General features: G+C 39.0%; 1 protein-coding gene across 1 annotated transcript in view; it reads left to right on the top strand.

Moving 5' to 3' along the window:
* Window positions 1-17,695, top strand: part of EXOC4 (exocyst complex component 4) — a 356,359-nt gene that overhangs the window by 5,037 nt on the left and 333,627 nt on the right. The window contains exons 2-3 of the mRNA XM_075208546.1: window positions 36-225; window positions 4,714-4,908. Coding sequence (XP_075064647.1) covers window positions 36-225; window positions 4,714-4,908 — 385 coding nt within the window. The remainder of the gene's footprint in view (window positions 1-35; window positions 226-4,713; window positions 4,909-17,695) is intronic.

The following is a 17,695-nucleotide window of genomic DNA, read 5'->3' as shown; positions in this document are numbered from 1 at the left end:
ATACACCCAGACTATTGTAACCATTTTTGTTCCAGGACCCTTTCAACTAGTGATGATGTGGAGGACAGAGAGACTGAGAGAGGCCGCCTGGAGGAAGCTTATGAGAAATGTGATCGAGACCTGGATGAAAAAATTGAGCAGCACTTTACAGAGCTTACCACTGCTATCCGCACTTATCAGAGCATAACGGAGCGTATCACCAACTCCCGCAATAAGATCAAGCAGGTGAGGCAGCACAGACTATACATGAGACTCCAATAATGATTGTTACATATGTCATACCACCTTGGATTTTATATCAAACCATTAGATTGCTCAACAAGTAGAGGATTTAAATGAGAGTTAGTTATATAGACATTCAATAGAATGGAGCTGAGTTTTAATAACACTGAGTGTTGTGTTCATCATATGACTTAATGGTCTGCCTCCTGACTATATCAGAATTTTCACACTAAAACATTTAGCCATTTACCTTATTTTTAATGCTTCATTGATTTTAAACTTAAATTATGATATGTAGCTAACTTAAAGAAAAGAGAAAAAAAACAAGCACTGGAGCACAACTATACACTTGACCTTAAAAGTCCCTTTACGACTCAACACGAATAATATGCACATTTATTGAATACAGTAGTATAAAAAGGAGTTTCCTATGGCCACCAAATATCAGAGTGTTAATCTGCATGACTGGATGTTTGACTTTTTTTAACCTGTTTCTGAGCATCCCTTTCACAAAAGTTTACACCAGTAAACTTTCATCTACTATTTGTCACAGTATGGTGTTTTCCATGGTGTAGATATAGATAAGTTCTATGGTAAATACTCAAAACATTTTCATGTATGTGGCTATTGGGAGTATTCTTATTGAATCTGATATTGAATGCAGTAATATGTTCATGAAAGTGATGGAAAGCATTTTTTTCATTTTGCAGTCCCGTTTTTGTTTTTTCGTGTGTGAATTTGTCATGCAAATAAATATAATGTTGTGTTAGAAAACTGTTAGCCAATAAACAATCCAGATGGTTGCTCCAATCCAAATGTGACAGTGTTCTTGAGGCGCCACAAGCATAGTCTTGAGTCTACAGATACACCAGACCAAATGGTCTGATAATTTCATATTTCTCCTGCACTTGTGCAAATATTAACAGTTTCTTAGTTAGTCTATTTAAAAGTCTGATGCCTGTAATTCCAATGCCCTTCCATACAGTGAAGGGGTCGGTTGCCATATGTTCCGGAAAGTTTGGGTTTTTCATTAGGGGCAAGATTAAAGAGATATAGGTATTGAGTTTATAGTTGTTTCAGTGAATACTATAACTTTTGCTTAATTATTAGAAGAGAATTGTATTATATATTAACCTCATTATCTTCTTCATGAAGCCAATCTGTGGTATCTTAATTGTGCCCCATGACTATATATAGCTATATACAGTAGATTAATCCCTCTATTAAAACTAAATGGTTGAAGTATACTCAAACCTATTGAAGGTCTTTTGCTTTCCCAAATTAATAATCATTATCTTTGTGTGTTAATGGTTTCATTAATATCTGAAGTTATGTAAAAACCTGAGAAATTTTTATAAGGTTTGTCCTCCACAGATAGAATAGCCAGAGACGACTCCAATCATTTATCTCTCTATTCCTGTTTTTTTTTACTACTGTGATATTGTGTTTCTATAGATTATGGCAGTGGATTCCAAACTTTTTCAGTTCAAGGCACCCTTAGGGTCTCCAAATTTTTTTCAAGGCACCCCTAAGCCAAAATAATTACCAAGTAGTCCCTCCCCGCCTTGCTTTCCACTGGCCCTGGCCGAGGCACCCCTGTGAGACTTCCAAGGCACCCCAGGGAGCCTAGGCGCACAGTTTGGGAACCACAGGATTATGGTGATTTTTGGGGAGTTGGTTACCTAAATGTGTTATAACTTTCTTTCACTGTTTGATGGAAATCTCTGTAGCACAATATGGTCTAATACAGCCCTCTTTTTCAAAACAGTGCATTTCACTCTGCACCCTGAAATTGAGCCAAACTCCTTGATTCTCCCCATCAATGGACAAAGTATCTCTTTCAGGTTTGATATATGTAATAGGATATTGTCAGCTAACGCTGAGATTCTAATGGTTTTATTCCAAATCCACATGCCCTTCGGCAATGGCCAGTCCTGGAGAACTCTGAGCAATGACAGGCATTTTTAACAAATATAGAGACGTGAAGTGTCTCCTTTGATCCCTACCTGAGGTATGAGGTGTAGACCCATCTGCTCATGTCTATTTGGAACAGGATCCTGGTATAGAGAGAAGACACCTGTATAGTGAATATATCTCACACCCTTCATCTTTTTTTATCACTTTGTGCTCCCTCCCATTCATCCACTGTTCTGTTACTGCATGAACAGTACATGTACATGGGATGAAATTACTCTCCTGTGGTTAATTACATTGAGATGGGGAATGTTTGTATCAGGAGTGTCTCATTCCTCTCTTATTTGATGCCTCTCCTAGGAAAAAACCCCTCTAAGAGATACAGTAATTATCAGCCTCTGGCTGTTACTGGTATCATTACACAGTGCATGATGTGGTGCTGAGCAGTGTAAGCCTCATTCAATCACCTACAATCCTAACTATGTTAAACTGGGAAATGTCAGCAGCGGTTATGTGGTAGATCTGCCCTGCCATTACATGTGTGATTGTCACACAGACTGTCTGCACTGTTATCATTCACCTGTGTAATATATTCCATAGAAAGGCGGGTCTGTATTCTTCATGTACTTTCACTAAAGGCTGTATGTTTTAGGCCTTATGTCTCAGCAACCATGTCAGAGTGTCACAAAATATTGTTTCTGCACAAAACTATGTTCAGTACCAGTGACTATATATCTATATATACTGTATACCTGTAAGGAGTGGTAAATAGTGCACGCTGATCGGGCAGGTAAAGAGTGGCATAAAACTACAACTGGAGAATGGAAACACATTGTCCGGCAGAGGAGTGAGTAAAGGAAAATATGCTGACACACAGGAAGATACCAGACTTAGTGAGAAGCAAAATCAACACAAAATTAGAGAGGGAGGAAACTGGAGAAAGATTACAATTGGACAGTGAAAGTGCAGAACTGAGGAAGGAAGCCATAAGACAGTCAGTCTGAGGAAAAGAAAATGTGTATTAAAATGTAACTACATAGTGGACATTCCTAAAACATTTATTGAAGTGCATACCGTTTTATCTGTTAACTAACTGATTTGTTTTTGTTAAAAAAAAAAAAAAGGTAGAACATAAGATGGATAATGCATGAAAACAAATGCACCCTTTCCACACTTTCCACATCCTTTTCATGCATTGCACTTTTACCAATATAATCTATTAAATGTAAAGATTAAGCCTAAGATAAAGCAATGGTGGGAACAGTACTTTTGACTCTTGTTTAAACTGTTTTTATAGTGCTTTTCATGCTTTGATGTTAACGTTTGAACAAGCCCAAATGAAAAGGTCCATGGTTCTTTTATTGACTGAGTTTTATAACTGGATTATTAAGAAAATAAAAATAATAAATACATTACTTACACATTCAGGAAATGGTCAAAATAAATGTCATTGTACATAGTCACAAGTGATTATCAAATATCACTGCTTTAAATTTATTTGACACCATTTTTTATATTAACATGAGTGACTGGTAACTGTTGTTTTACCTTGTTGTTCGCTCCAGAAATATAGAACCTCTTTTAACAGGATGAAGAATGAAGTGTTAATAGTCTGCTGCCTCATCACATACTCTCCTCCAATAGCTTATTTCCAGAAGTATTATGAAGTAAACAGTTTTTTTCCATGCCTTCATCAGAAGTTTCACTGAGTGAAATATCACTCAGGAAAAAACAAAGGAAGATGTATGACCTCCCTTCTTAGAGTATGTCAGCCATTACCTCACTGAGGAAGGGACATATATGACAACCCTGTCATAGCATGTATCCCAGTATAACAATAGATAGACTGCATAAACATTGACACACGGGAATATAAGATCATATGCATCCAATGAAAAAGGATCCGTAAGGATCCAGAAAATAGTATTGAAAAAAATGTTTTTACCCACTTTGAGTCACTAGTGTCATTAATGAGGTAACTGGTCAGTCTAATGTGTCCACAATTCAATGTAATTAATATAGAGGTTTATAACTTAATAGTCAATGAGTTAATTGAGAGCATTCCAAAAGTGTCTCTAAATATTCACATATAGTGGAACGAATGGCTATATATTCATTCCTAGTAGTGAAATGGGTTAAGCTAGCAGAGGGGGTGTTTTATTCTTAAAGTGCCCTGCCTCCTTTTAGTGGAGGTAGTAATATCTATTTTCCTTATTGGCTTTAGAGGAAATGATTTTACAGTAAGCTAAAAAAACAACACTTTTTTATTGAATTATCTGGTGCATACTTGTACCTGGTTTGTATAAAAAATAAAATTAATATACTTTAAGTCAAACTAATGAGGTGGTCATAAAGGCTAATCTAAAGCAGATACAATAAAAAGACAGACATTTTAAACTATGCCTCCTTCTCATTTGTGTGCAGAAGGCTGCTCACAACCCTCTTAATTATAATTGCATTCTTCTACACAAATCACATTTTGGTGCTAAAAGCATATGTTTAAAATCCATAGTTGATTAAATTGAAGCTGGATGAGTATAAGTCACTGGTTAGAATTAATTTTTTTTTGTTTTCCAGGTAAAAGAGAACCTTCTGTCCTGTAAGATGCTTCTTCATTGCAAGCGTGATGAACTGAGGAAGCTGTGGATTGAGGGAATTGAGCACAAGCATGTCCTGAACCTTTTGGATGAAATTGAGAACATCAAGCAAGTGCCACAGAAGCTAGAACAGTGCATGGCCAGCAAACACTACCTAAATGCCACTGACATGCTGGTAAGATTGTGGTCTGAGCAACTGATTCTGGTTCATTGGTATATTCTTAGTTTGAATATGCATATGTATGATTTAGGTAAACTGTTAATTGAAATATGCTTGACATAGGTATTTTAGGAAATTAGTGGGTCTATGTGCAAGATTAGTGCTTGGGCTCTCCCATATGCATACCTCCAAACATTTTGAAATGAAGAATGGGAACACCCCCAGGCCATCCCTCTCCCATACAACACAAATGGTACACACCATCACTTAGTGGGACATATTTCCCAGCTGTCCCCGAATCAAGACTAAAGTTCTTTATATCCGTGACAGTGTTACAGTCCTCTCAAATCGGGACTGCCTCACCAGAATCAGGACCGTTGGCAGACTGTGCTGCTCTCTCTTACCTGTTCTTGCAGCGTTCATTACCTGCTGCTGATCTCTTAATGTCTTGCTGCGTCCTGGAATCTTAGGGCACTGTTTGTAAAAGGCATTTACCTCCTGTAAAGTGGTGAATGCCTTTTACAAACAGTAAAGTGTGTCACTGCTCACTAACTCGGATATGTCATCCCAACCTTCTGTATTAGCAGCCACTGAAAACCAATTAGGGAATTGTGACCTAGGTCTGCAAAATAACGCAGTCTTCTCACTTTCTCCCTCACTCCCACAATCTCATTTCACAACACCACTACTGTTGTTCACCTCCCAATCCCTCTTCACCACTCCCCTTCACTTACCTTCAAGATAAAGTGAGAGTGGTGGTTAGAAGAGATGCATTGTCCAGTCCTAATCCCCCCATTTCCTTTCCAAAAATAATAGCAGAGCTTGGAGTTTTTGTACCGGATCATGTGATGCACTGGCTCCCAGTTCTTCTACTCCGGCAGGATCAAACAACGCTCCCCTAGATGGATGAGTGTAGAGTGGGTCCGCAAGTGAAGGGGCTTGTGTGGTGCGCCCATGACTCACCTAGACTATGTACTACCATGGCTCACCTAGACTATGTACTACCATGACTCATCTAGACTATGTACTTCCTATCTTTTTATGTTCTTCCTGCTAATCCTTTTCCCTTTTTATCTGGCTCAATTACTCTTTGTCTAGTTATAGAATACCAACCCTGTTTATCTCAGTCTCCTTTTACGGTCTCTATCCCCTTCTGTCTGACTTGTCTGTATTAGTAGTATTTTCCTCTGTTCTTAACTCCTTTGTTCCCTCCATTTGCTGCTTTTGACACTACAAACAAATTGATACTTCTTTCTCTTTACTAGGTATAGAGCACTCCACTTACTATAATCTCTTTTTTGACTTCCATCTTTCAGCTCTGTTCTATACTGTTTCTCTTATCACTTACCTTTCTGTTCTCTTCTTTTCAGTCTATTTTGTCTGACATGTTTCTCAAAGGGGCTACTGTATATCACCTCCGTTTATTGCCACATCACATGAGTCTCCAGCTCTAATGTGGCTGGGGAAGGACCAGACGGCGCTTCACGCTGGATGGGTAAGGGGTGGGCCCATAATTAAAGGGGCTGGCGTGTGGCCCTGCTGACTTATGGACCCATGTGCACTGGATAGGCTGCATCCATTATAAATATGCCACTAGTGCTCGAGTTGAAATTTTTTGTTACCTAGCGTTGCATTGTTTTGGGGAAATTGTTGATTGGAATATTGAACATTTTTACACCATTTTCTCCCCATGTTCTATTCTTTAGAGAAATCAGGCATTGCCTAAAAGGGTGGTGCTCTTTAGTTTTGCATCATTCCTTGGTATTCTTAAAGCCACAGTTTATGGTCTTCTCACCGACGCTTTATCATTTTGAGCTTTTAGCAAAAGTGTCCAGTGACCATTGCCACTCTGAAGCACAATGTTCAAAGAATGGTAATTAATGATACATGTGCTGATTATTATTTTAATCTTTATGTAATATTTATGTTTAATAATATTATGAATATGGCTGGAAATGTCAATATAATATCACATACAATCAAACTATACATATTCCATTCAAAAACAGCATTATTCACAATCTCAATCTCGCCCATTCACGCATGTAAGCTCCATTACTTACAGTCTGCCCTGCAATATCCGTAGGGAGGAATGGAAGAAGGGGCAGATAAAGACTGAGAAGGGGGATTATACCTACATGTCAATCTGTATTGGCTTGAAGTTTCATAAGAGAGAGTTTAGCCTTGTGTTTAGAACCTTACCTGTGGGTGGAGCAAGAGTGGGTGGCTCACAGCATTTTTTTTTTTTTAAATCTATTTATTTATAAAGGTTTTCAAGTAACATAAAAAACAGGTATGGCAATGCAAAAGGTTATACAGTTAAGGTGCATTTAACACTAACTGGGACGACATCACAGACCATCGTCTGAGGGAAATATTCCTAAGCCGGTCCAACGATCTTGGAAAAATTGTACTAGCAGGATCTGCCCAGTCTCTGGGATGAATTGGCTCAAGTTGAAGGCATAAAACTATGCAAACTCCTGCAGTGTGCTGGTCAGGGTGGAATGGGAGGGGGGTGCAGTGGTTCTAGGCAACTGGAAACCCCCCTAAGTGCAGTCCTGCATACCATAATTGAGGGTGATGTGAAGAAAGGGCGGTTGTCCCAAAGTGATATTGCTATCATACTAGAAATCCAGTCAGTAGGGACACATGCCAGAAGTTGTAGCTGTCAGCTGTGTTGACTAACTTTAGAAAGTGATCTGTGTTTGATTGGCAGTAGGGACCAGCACTGTCCATCTGCAACAGCTAACAATATATTGCTCTGTTTGATTGACTTTTGCTATAGCCAAATATAGTTTATGCAAATAAAAGGAGGAGAAAAATATTTTACTTGAAATCCCTAAAGGACACATTCATATTTATTGCACACTTTGGTAAGATATAAAAGCACTTATATTAACTCCACATCAAGATAATTTACTGTCAGCAGGAGTCAGGAGCAGAAGTGAATCTCATTATCCAATAGGGTGAATAGGCTGCATCCTAGGGCATGAGACTTTTTTTTTCTTGGGGGTAGGGGGGGGGGGGGGGTGAGTTGTGCTTGCAACATTTTTGGGTGTGCAAAATTGTGACACAGTAAAGTATACTCTAATCTATTTTAAAATATAAGAGAATAGTTGTCCTCCAAAGTAAAAAGAAAATATGAAGGAAAACTGTAGTATGTCTTTACTTTTGATGTATTCCCATGATAAAGGCTGAAGACAATGGGCCATTATTGGGCGGGCACGTGACCATAAGTGAGGTGGAGGGGCAGGGATGATGACAGACACCTAACAGCCCCATCCCTTTTCACTCTAAGTAGCACTTGTTCATGCCTCTTTTCTGCTATACAGTTCAGATTTGAATGAAAACGAAATGAGTGACAAAGATCGGTGCTACGAGCGTATTAGCCTAAGACAGCCTGAACTCTTAATCAGGCCCTGGTTGTATCTACAGATAATAAGCTTGCAAACAGGACCATCTTACTGCTTTGTCTCTTAGTACCCAGTCTTGTTTTATTTGTGTGTGTTCCCAATTGAAAAGCGCTGTGGACTATGCTGGCCAGGCGTGGGCTGGCAGGTTTCAGCCCGGGGGGCGCACAGGCGGCCGCATCACATGACACGCGATGCGGCCACGTCATAATGACGCGGTCGCATCGCGTGTCATGTGATGCGGCCGCCGGTATTATTAAGAAGTTATTGCATCCACTGGGGGGATGGGGCGAGGCGGCTGGCCCGAACAGCCGCTAGAGTGAGCGGTCCGGGTGCCCCCTGCCCCCCGGTCCAGCCCGCCCCTGATGCTGGCACTATATAAATAAGTGTTAATAGCAATCCGTCACTGGTTAAGGCTTTTTACAGCATCCACAAAGGTCTGGTCTTATCCTTCTGAGGTATCGGACAGGACAACTGGATGAGACAATGAGTGAGCTGCAGAAGTGGAAAGTGGACTGGGGCAGGTGAGTATGTTGTTGTGGATGTATCATGGTATAAAGCAGAGGAAGGCAACCTTTGGCTTGCCAGCTGTTGGGGAATTACAATTCCTGCCTTCATAGCTTTTTAATTTGTGAAACCTAGTGTGCAGTATGAAGAGAAGTGGCTTATTCTGCACCGTACAATAAACCTTTTTTAATGTTATGACTCACATTATATTCAGTCTGCATGCGTTTAGGTTCTTAGTGAAGTATTTGATTGCTGCATTGTTTGAGAATAGTGCATTGTCCTTGGTATGTGTGTAGTATCTGACTTTACCTAGAACTGATCTAGCTCTTTGTGCATGGATAATATTGAAGGCATATACTGACAAACCTTTCTTTTCAAACTTACTACTCCTATATTTGCACACATGTTTAAATTATGCCCAGGCACCTGTTGCTGTGAGCAATTTCATATAAGAACAGCACATATTTATTTGTTGTTTGCCCCCCTACATACCCTCAAAATCTAGTTGGCCTCCTCACCACTGATCTAGATGAGCATTCATGTACTACAATCCTTATCATAGTATATTTTCTGAATTTGGGTATAATGTGATGTTTATTTCCTAAAAGGCCTCTTTAATGAATAATATATGGGTATTTCTGCATGTGTGCAGTATAGTGCGCACTGCTTACATCCATCAGCATTCGTCTTCAGTGTAGCACTGTCAGGCCGTGGTTTGCTGACAATTCCAGATTGTTTGTGACTTTGACTGATATTTGCCTGCCTTGAATGTGGACTATGCTTTGCCCAATAACCCTGTTCTTTCTTTAGTGTAATGTTATTGCTTCTGTGTGTTATCAGAGCTGATCAGTTGATAAGTGAATGTCCTTTAATCACTCCCTCATGTTTTCTACAAATCTGATAAAGGAGGTGTACTTCATTAACAGACTCTCCTGGGAATGTGTCTGTAGTATTTATGTGTACCTGTGTTTATTGCAGGTATTGCCACTCTTGAGAGTCGGTTAATACTGGGGTTATTTACTATTTACTAGGGTTGCATTTTGGCAGCACAAGTGCTCATATAATTAGAGATGTGAAAACAATTGTATGTCTTTTTATGAGGGACACTTAAAGGCCTTTGGGCAGAGTCTTGTTAATCAAACATGCCCCCACATAGAGGTAATAGAGTGTGTGCGACTTCTAACTCTCAAACCTTCCCAGCTGAGATCTGGATTATGCCAATTTTCCCTGCAACTCTTGAGGCCTCCAGCACTAGAACAGCCTGGCTCTATACTTCAGGTAATGGGACCACACCCTCCTCCTATTCTTCCGTTTGCTATAGGTGGTGCTCATGTTCTAGTGAGGAGGCATTATCCAAAGTAGACATACTGTTTTACTAGAAATATATTATTAGATACCTTTAAAACAAATCAGTTACAATCAATGACTGTCAGTCAGTACTACACATTACATTTTTTTACGTCTGGATTCTGGACCTTATTATATTTGTGTTACATTATCTCTATCTCCCTTTTGTTTATCACTTTACTTCTTTCATGATTTGTTCTCATCATTTGTATTGTTCTTCCTAAATTTGCTGTAACACGAACAGTGTTGTAAAAAGGAAACCAGACATGTGAAACCCTGAATGAGTGAGAACTGGAGAGTAGGTAACAATCTCTTTGTACAGGTGTTGGGGACCTGCAGTATGACATTCTCCTCAAATACTCTTGTGCTTGTTAACTCCATTATATTCTAACATGTTCTGGCACAGTGGAGTAAAAGAACTGATGCTAGTACATGGTTGAGTGTATGACTTAATGGTCAGTTTGTGTAGCAGAACTAAAATCCTGAGTTGTGCACCTCTAGCAGCTGGCACACTTTGGTGTAGCTGCGGGTTCATTAATTGACACAACTCTTAGGTTCGCTGCATCACCTTTGGTGCAGTCATCTCTTTATATTCCGTTCACATTAATTGAAGTAATTTTGCCACTGAAGCGTGTTTCAGACCTCTGCATTTAAATTGAAATTTTAATTCCCTTATTGTCTGGGAGAGACGGCTGAAGATGGCTTGTTGCAGGTTTCATTATCACTCGGAACACTCCAGCTGCTGCTTCTAATGTACAATGACTGATTAATGCCGGGAAGAATTATTAAAAGAAGAATGGCAGCTTTTTCCCAGTAGGACGGGGTAAACATGAAGTAGCATTTTGACAGCTTTATGGAGCTGGTTTTACCCTCCGTCTGCTGTAGTTCAGTGGAATTATAGCAGACTTTCAGTTTTATGTGCTGACTATTTCGGGTAGCAGAAGCAAAACAAAGCAAACGTTTAGTGATTGCAGCAGTTGACATGTTCCAGTTTGATTGTGTGAGGATCCACAAAAGAGTTGGGAAGTCAATGAGCGATTTAAATGATGTTGGGAATTTATTATCCACATTCACTTTAATCTTATTTACATTTCAGCACAGCCCTCAGCAGTGTAGAGATTTTGTTTCACATTAACAGTAATTAACAATAATTTGCATTTTGTTTTTGAGATAACATTTGTAGCTCTTCTCACTGTAGAAATATTCTTATTTGAGTACAGATTTTCTATATTCAGTTTAAAAGAATAAGAGTGTGGGTAGAATGACATAATACAATTGTCCTGTACTACATAGCAGCCAATCAAATTTTTGCTTTTATGACCTTTACTTGCAGTAGACCATCCAGAACTAACATTTCATTAGCTTCATAATTACACGTTAGTTATTCAGGTCATTAAACTACTTCTGACTTAAAATTATTAATTGTATAAAAGCGCATTTAAATCTGAATCATTTAATGGCTTTAGAAATGCTGATATAGTCCTTTATAGACCTCCTTGTACTTCGTTCCACTCTGAGTCATAATGTCTTGTTAGACCTAACTGAATAGCAAATATTTCTGTTTCTAAAAAATGCATGGATCACATATGTAAAGGCCAAATTGGCACTGGCAGTCAATTGGTGGCCAGACTGAATGATGCGATTGAAGGACCACAATGTCTTCTGGCTGAGGACCAGGCTGATGTGTTAATTTTTACAACAGAATTATATATTCAAATGTGGCCAAATGATTGTAAACTAACATAAATTTATAAATCTCCTTCAAACTAGTTGTTTTTCTTCTCTTCTCTTGTGTTTTTTTTTTTTTTTCTTAAAATACTTGTCTTATATGTAAAATTCATTGGTCTGTTTGTTTGTCTGTCCGGTTATGCATTCAGACACCCCTGCACCAAATGGGATGAAACCAATGCTAGGTAGTTCACTTGGATCCTGGCCAGGTTTTAGTGGGGTTAGGGTTCTGGACGGACCTCCCGTTGGTGTACGCTGAGCACAATTTTGACCCAGGGAGCATGTTCTGGGCCTTCCACTGGATGGATTTGGATGACATTTAATATAAAGACAAAAAATTACATTGGGCAGCCACCGTATGGGTGTGTTGGAGGAGCTGCTAATCAGCTAATTGTTTTTAAAGGTTGACCGTTAAATTCAACTCATTGATAACGTAACTTGAAGATTTAAACCTGGGCAATGTCGGGTACTTCAGCTAGTGCTGTATAAATAAACTGGCAGCAAAATACTACAAGCCAGATGCTATGCTGTGTAGTCCACAAAGATAAAAGTGAAATATGCACCATAGAGAGAAAACCCAACAGCATTATGTCTGCATGCCATGCATTTTATTACTTTCTGTGTAGGCAGCATGTAAATCATGGCATAGCTATGAATTAATTTCTAGCCTGCACTATTTTTGTGATCCAAGCAGTGGTGGAAGTGGAGGTGTATACAGTGGTAAGCCATACTGCCATTTCTCCTACTGCCATCATTGTAAAACTTAATTCCATTCACTTACATTACTATTACGTTTCATTCCGCCACTTCTAAGTTTCCACTTTGTGCACTGGATACAAATAATTAGTAAAAACTGTAATAGTAAGCACCCTTGTGGATGGGCCCTTATAAAAGGAGACAACGTAACTGACAGCACCTAGTACTGTAATAAGGAATGTGGCTGCTACCACTTTGCTTAAGGGGATAATACAAAATGGTAAATTTTAGCAGTTTTTCAGCATGTTTAACAGTCACATAACTTTGATTATTCTGTAGTTAGAGTCCTCTGTTTAGACACTACTCTGTCTTCCACCGATTATCAGGACAATCAAATGATAAGTGACTGACTGGCTCGATATCACAGTAGTATGTACCTTGGAACGAAGAACAATTATCGTTCCAAAGCACGTGGAATTGTTGATCGAGATTTTCTAACTGAACTGAAAATCTCGAACAACGATGGAACAGTGTGTACGCACCCTGCAGAATTGGAACGTCAGTTTAGCTTGAAGCTGCACTCACTTGTCACTGGAGGTGTCTGGGGGTTTGCTGTCATCTCCCTCTGTATCCTCTTGCAAATGCAGCTGTTACATCTTTTCATTCGGCTCCCTCTTTCTAGTTGCAAGTCACAGCCACATTAACTATCAAGCCCGAGATTATGACATATGCTAAGTATACCCTGATGATCTTTTTTCCCCCAAATGTTTGTATATAACTGAGGAAAGACAGGCATGTATATCATTGCCAGTCATAAAGTGCATTGTTCTGGTAGTGTTGTGATGAGCATAGCACTACCACCCTTTACTCATATTGCAGAAGTTAGTGGACCCGGTGAAGCTGCAGCTTGTCTGCCCCTTTTAGTGACGTGAGCTCTGTCAACACTAAGCAGGCCGGGATATGAGCATTTCTTGGACTGAGATTCCAGCAGCAGTCTTGTAAAGACACAGCCCGGGACACATGAATCTGACAGCACTTGCACGTGACGTCACCTCTCTAACTGGACTGTTGGTATGATTAGAGAGTGCCAGAGCGCAAGGTGCATTCACTGGTGTAATGACACATCTCCTGGATTAGGATATAGCTGGTGCTCTGTGTCTGCACCTCTCCAGGGGCCAGTGTAATGTTTGATATAGCAATGTGTGAATCCTTTTAAAATCGATACTTCCCAAATAGTGGTTTGCAACATAACATATAGTAGTGTTATCGTACTTTTGCTTTTATCTTTTTTCCCACTGTAAGTAAACCAAGTTATGAAGTGTAGCATATACTGTTAACAGACAACAGTTTTTACCTATATGTCAACCTTTTGCTTTTGTTGTGAGAAACATGTTAAGTAGACAATGTGCAGTGATATCGAGCGTCTTGTAATGACGGTGTATGTGCCATTTTAAGCATCTAAAGTCTGGATGTCTGGCATCAAACTAATAACACTTTTATTACATTGACTTACGTGAACTCATGGGCATTAGTAATTAAAGTCACATTTATCAAGAGCCCTGAGCAAAGCTGTAAATTGGTGGTTTTGAGAAGGACTGGGTGCTAATTAGCCGTTTTACCGCACCTATCATATTAACCATGATTAGCTGGAAGAAGGGTGTCATTTATATGGCGTTCTGGAGAGCAGTCATCTCTAAATAACACTGGACAGGAACGAGGATTGTAATTTACATTTGTAATTAATATTAAGGTGAAGATATCCAAAATATCTTGTTTTATTACTTGTGTCTCTGTTATATATGCTACTGGTCAAATACGATATGCAATGTTAGATTGCACAACTGATGTGTATGGTTAATATATTGTTTAAAACCTATGCAGGTTGTATTGCCTATGTGGATTTGTTCATGAAATACTGAATTTCATCAGCATTCAAAGATATTTTATGTGTTCCGCTATTCACTCTGGTAGTATTGTATTGGATCAGTATTAATTCAAAGATTGGTATCTGTGAGCATATTGTTTTGCTTAAACATCCGATACCTCAATTAATAGTGTTTTATGCTTAATCACTCGATTTCTCAATTCACTTAACTGTCATTTATCGTTTATGAATTATTCTCACTCTACCAAAGTTCAGAGCGGATATGTTATCACTGTTGCAAGTACTGATTCTTCGGTCATACAATTTCTTTTATTCATTCATTCCTTTTCCCGTGAATTGTCTGTCTGTGTGCTTCAGCAATACTAACAGTATTTAATGCAGTGTGACAAAAATATTACTGTGTATCCTAATACCGTTAGAGATACGTCCCATATGATTGTTTTAGCAAGTATGCTGCAGGACAACTCCTTTGTGCATTATTTAATTAGCTGATCCATGTATAACATAAATTTGCATTTAAGCATATGTTGGCTATAGTGCCAATGCAGGTTTAATCATAAATATCTTGCCACTATTATTCTCCATTTTATGTACAAAGTGTTAGTTCACTCAAGTAGCTGTTCATTATTCAAACATAGTGGAATCCCACAGTGCAGGATCGTGCATGTAGGATGTAGTCTACTACCTCTGTCACAGCACCAGGCAGTTACTGCCAAAACAGCACTTGTAACGTATATAGGCAAACCGCTATTTTTCATCCCCTCTTGGACCAGAGAAAGAGCACTGATCGGCAGACTGATTGGAACTTCAATCATTTGTAAAATCGTTAGTGATTTTTGTATATACTCCAGCAGTCGCCTGTATATATTCCACCCTCCATTTTCCGATGCATTGATAGCTATTTGATTTTATTGGTTTGGGGAGGGGGAAGGGCTAAGGTCAAGCTCAGCTCGCTGTATAGATCCAGATCTTCTGGTGGATTTGCACTTCCTAACTTGAAATTATATTATTCTGCCTCTCAGTTGGTCCACCTTAGGGCATGGGTTTCGGACCCTGAATACCATGAGCTACATTGGGTGTTGGTACACCAATATAATTCTAATCACACTCCCTTACAGTCACTGCTGGCGGGGCGGCTTGGTATGCGGGCGGGCTCCTCCGCTCCTGATTCAGGCAGTTAAGATTTGGACAATCTGTAATAAAATAAGGAAACAAACTGACATTGATCCATGTACTCCTATCTGGGGGGCAAAGAAATTTGAGAAGTTGAATACAGTGAAGAGGGCCAGGGAGTGGTCTCGGTTGGGTGTGGTGTCGGTAGGTCAACTTTATGACACAAATGTACTTAAATCCTTTGAACAGTTGGTTGGGGAATTCTCTGTACCCAGAACAATGTTTTATTCTTACCTTCAGTTACGACACGCCCTAAACACACAATTTAAAGGGGAGACATTGGTGTTTGGGGTGGATCCACTGAGGAAACAATTACAGGCCTTGGGTTATAGAGGTCTGATCTCTCGAATGTATTCATGTCTTCTGTATGAATCCACTGCAGATGATTTGGATGGTTTGAGGAATCAGTGGGAAATAGATATTGGCCCTTTATCAGACAAGGAGTGGGGAATGGTTACAGACAGTACTAAAGGTTATACTTCATCATTAAAATTTCAACAAATACAGGTGTTTATCTTACACAGGGCCTACTTTACCCCTATTAGATTGGCAAAATTTCGCCCGGATGTTACCCCTAACAGTCCGAAATGCAATTCGATCAATGCTAACTTTTGGCACCTTCTATGGGAGTGTTCATGTATACAAATCTTCTGGCGAAGGATCAGGAGATGTATTCAGGTTACTGGAATTGAAGTGTCTCTTAGTTCACCGGCCACTTGTCTCTTTGGGCTCCGATTGAAGGGGAAAGTTAATAAACTGACAAAAATGTACATTTCACAGTTATTGATGTTGGCTAAGGTCTGTATAGCGAGATTGTGGTTGGCCCCGACGAGACCCACGGTTAAAAATTGGAAGGCACTGGTCAATACCACCATAAGGCACGAGAGATTTGTTTATACTAGCAGACAGGCTCTGAAGAAATTTGAGAATCTATGGTACAGATTGTTAGAGTCTCCATTCTATCCTGTGTCATCTAGTACAGATGCTCTATTTACTTAAATGTATGGCTACCGCAGTTCTTATAATAAGTATCTGAGTCCATGTAATAAACCCTGCATGTGTAACATACTTATGTATAAGCATTTGCGATGTATGATCCTGAATGAATATAGCACATTTATTATTATTATGCTTTATTGTAATCTTGTGAATTCCTCCATTTAATTCTGTTAAATTGTTGTTGATTGTTTTTCTTTTATTTTTGTTGTTTGGTATGTTTATATCTTAAAAAATTTCAATAAAAATACTGGATTTAAAAAAAAAAAATCGTTAGTGATAACAACTTGGTGAAAAGTTTTTGTCGTGTGTATCCAGCCTTATAGACACTTGTCTGAATACTGTTAAATCATTGGAAACATCTCATTTTTCAGCTTTTCTAAAACTGTTTGCGACTAGAACTATTTGCTCTCTTAGTGCTAAGTAATAAGTCATACATGAAAAGCCATAATCTTTCATATAGCAAACATTAGCTCATCTTACTTTTCTAATCATATATGTGTCACCATTTAGCACCATTGACAAACTCCCCTGGTGCTATATGTATAATTGCAGACCCCACCCTGTATTTCACTGTACATCTTTCAGTTTCCATTATCCTTATCGCAGCCCATTACCGTTATCTGTGCATAGGTTGCCTTCATTTGCATTCATACACTCTTGACCCCCTGTCCACTCATGCTTTTACTTAATTCAGTAACACGCTCAGTATTTCCCCAGAGCATGATCACCCAACTGTTAGCTCATCTAATAAAGAACATTTCATCTGAGTGAATAGAGATTAATTAAAAAAAGTATCTAGCTTTCTCTGAAATAGTGGTGTTCTTGGTATCCTTCTTATTATGACCCTTTCACTAGCAGATGGGTTTGAAAGTAATTGTGGAAGGTTAATGCAGTTTTAAGCTGAAGTGCTGAAATAGAAGATTTAGTTATTGCTCACTTTTAATGTTGCCCTACTGATTGCACTACATAGCTCTTTCATGTAATTTAGTAGAGCGTAAGGTGATCACAAGTTTGCCTTTCATGATTAAACTGTAATCAGCAGTAAATGTCCATGTAC

The sequence above is a fragment of the Mixophyes fleayi genome, chromosome 4 (genome assembly GCF_038048845.1).
Source record: "Mixophyes fleayi isolate aMixFle1 chromosome 4, aMixFle1.hap1, whole genome shotgun sequence".
Taxonomy (NCBI): Eukaryota; Metazoa; Chordata; class Amphibia; order Anura; family Limnodynastidae; genus Mixophyes; species Mixophyes fleayi.
The sequence above is the reverse complement of the archived record's forward strand: the minus strand, read 5'-3'. Positions and strand labels throughout refer to the sequence as shown.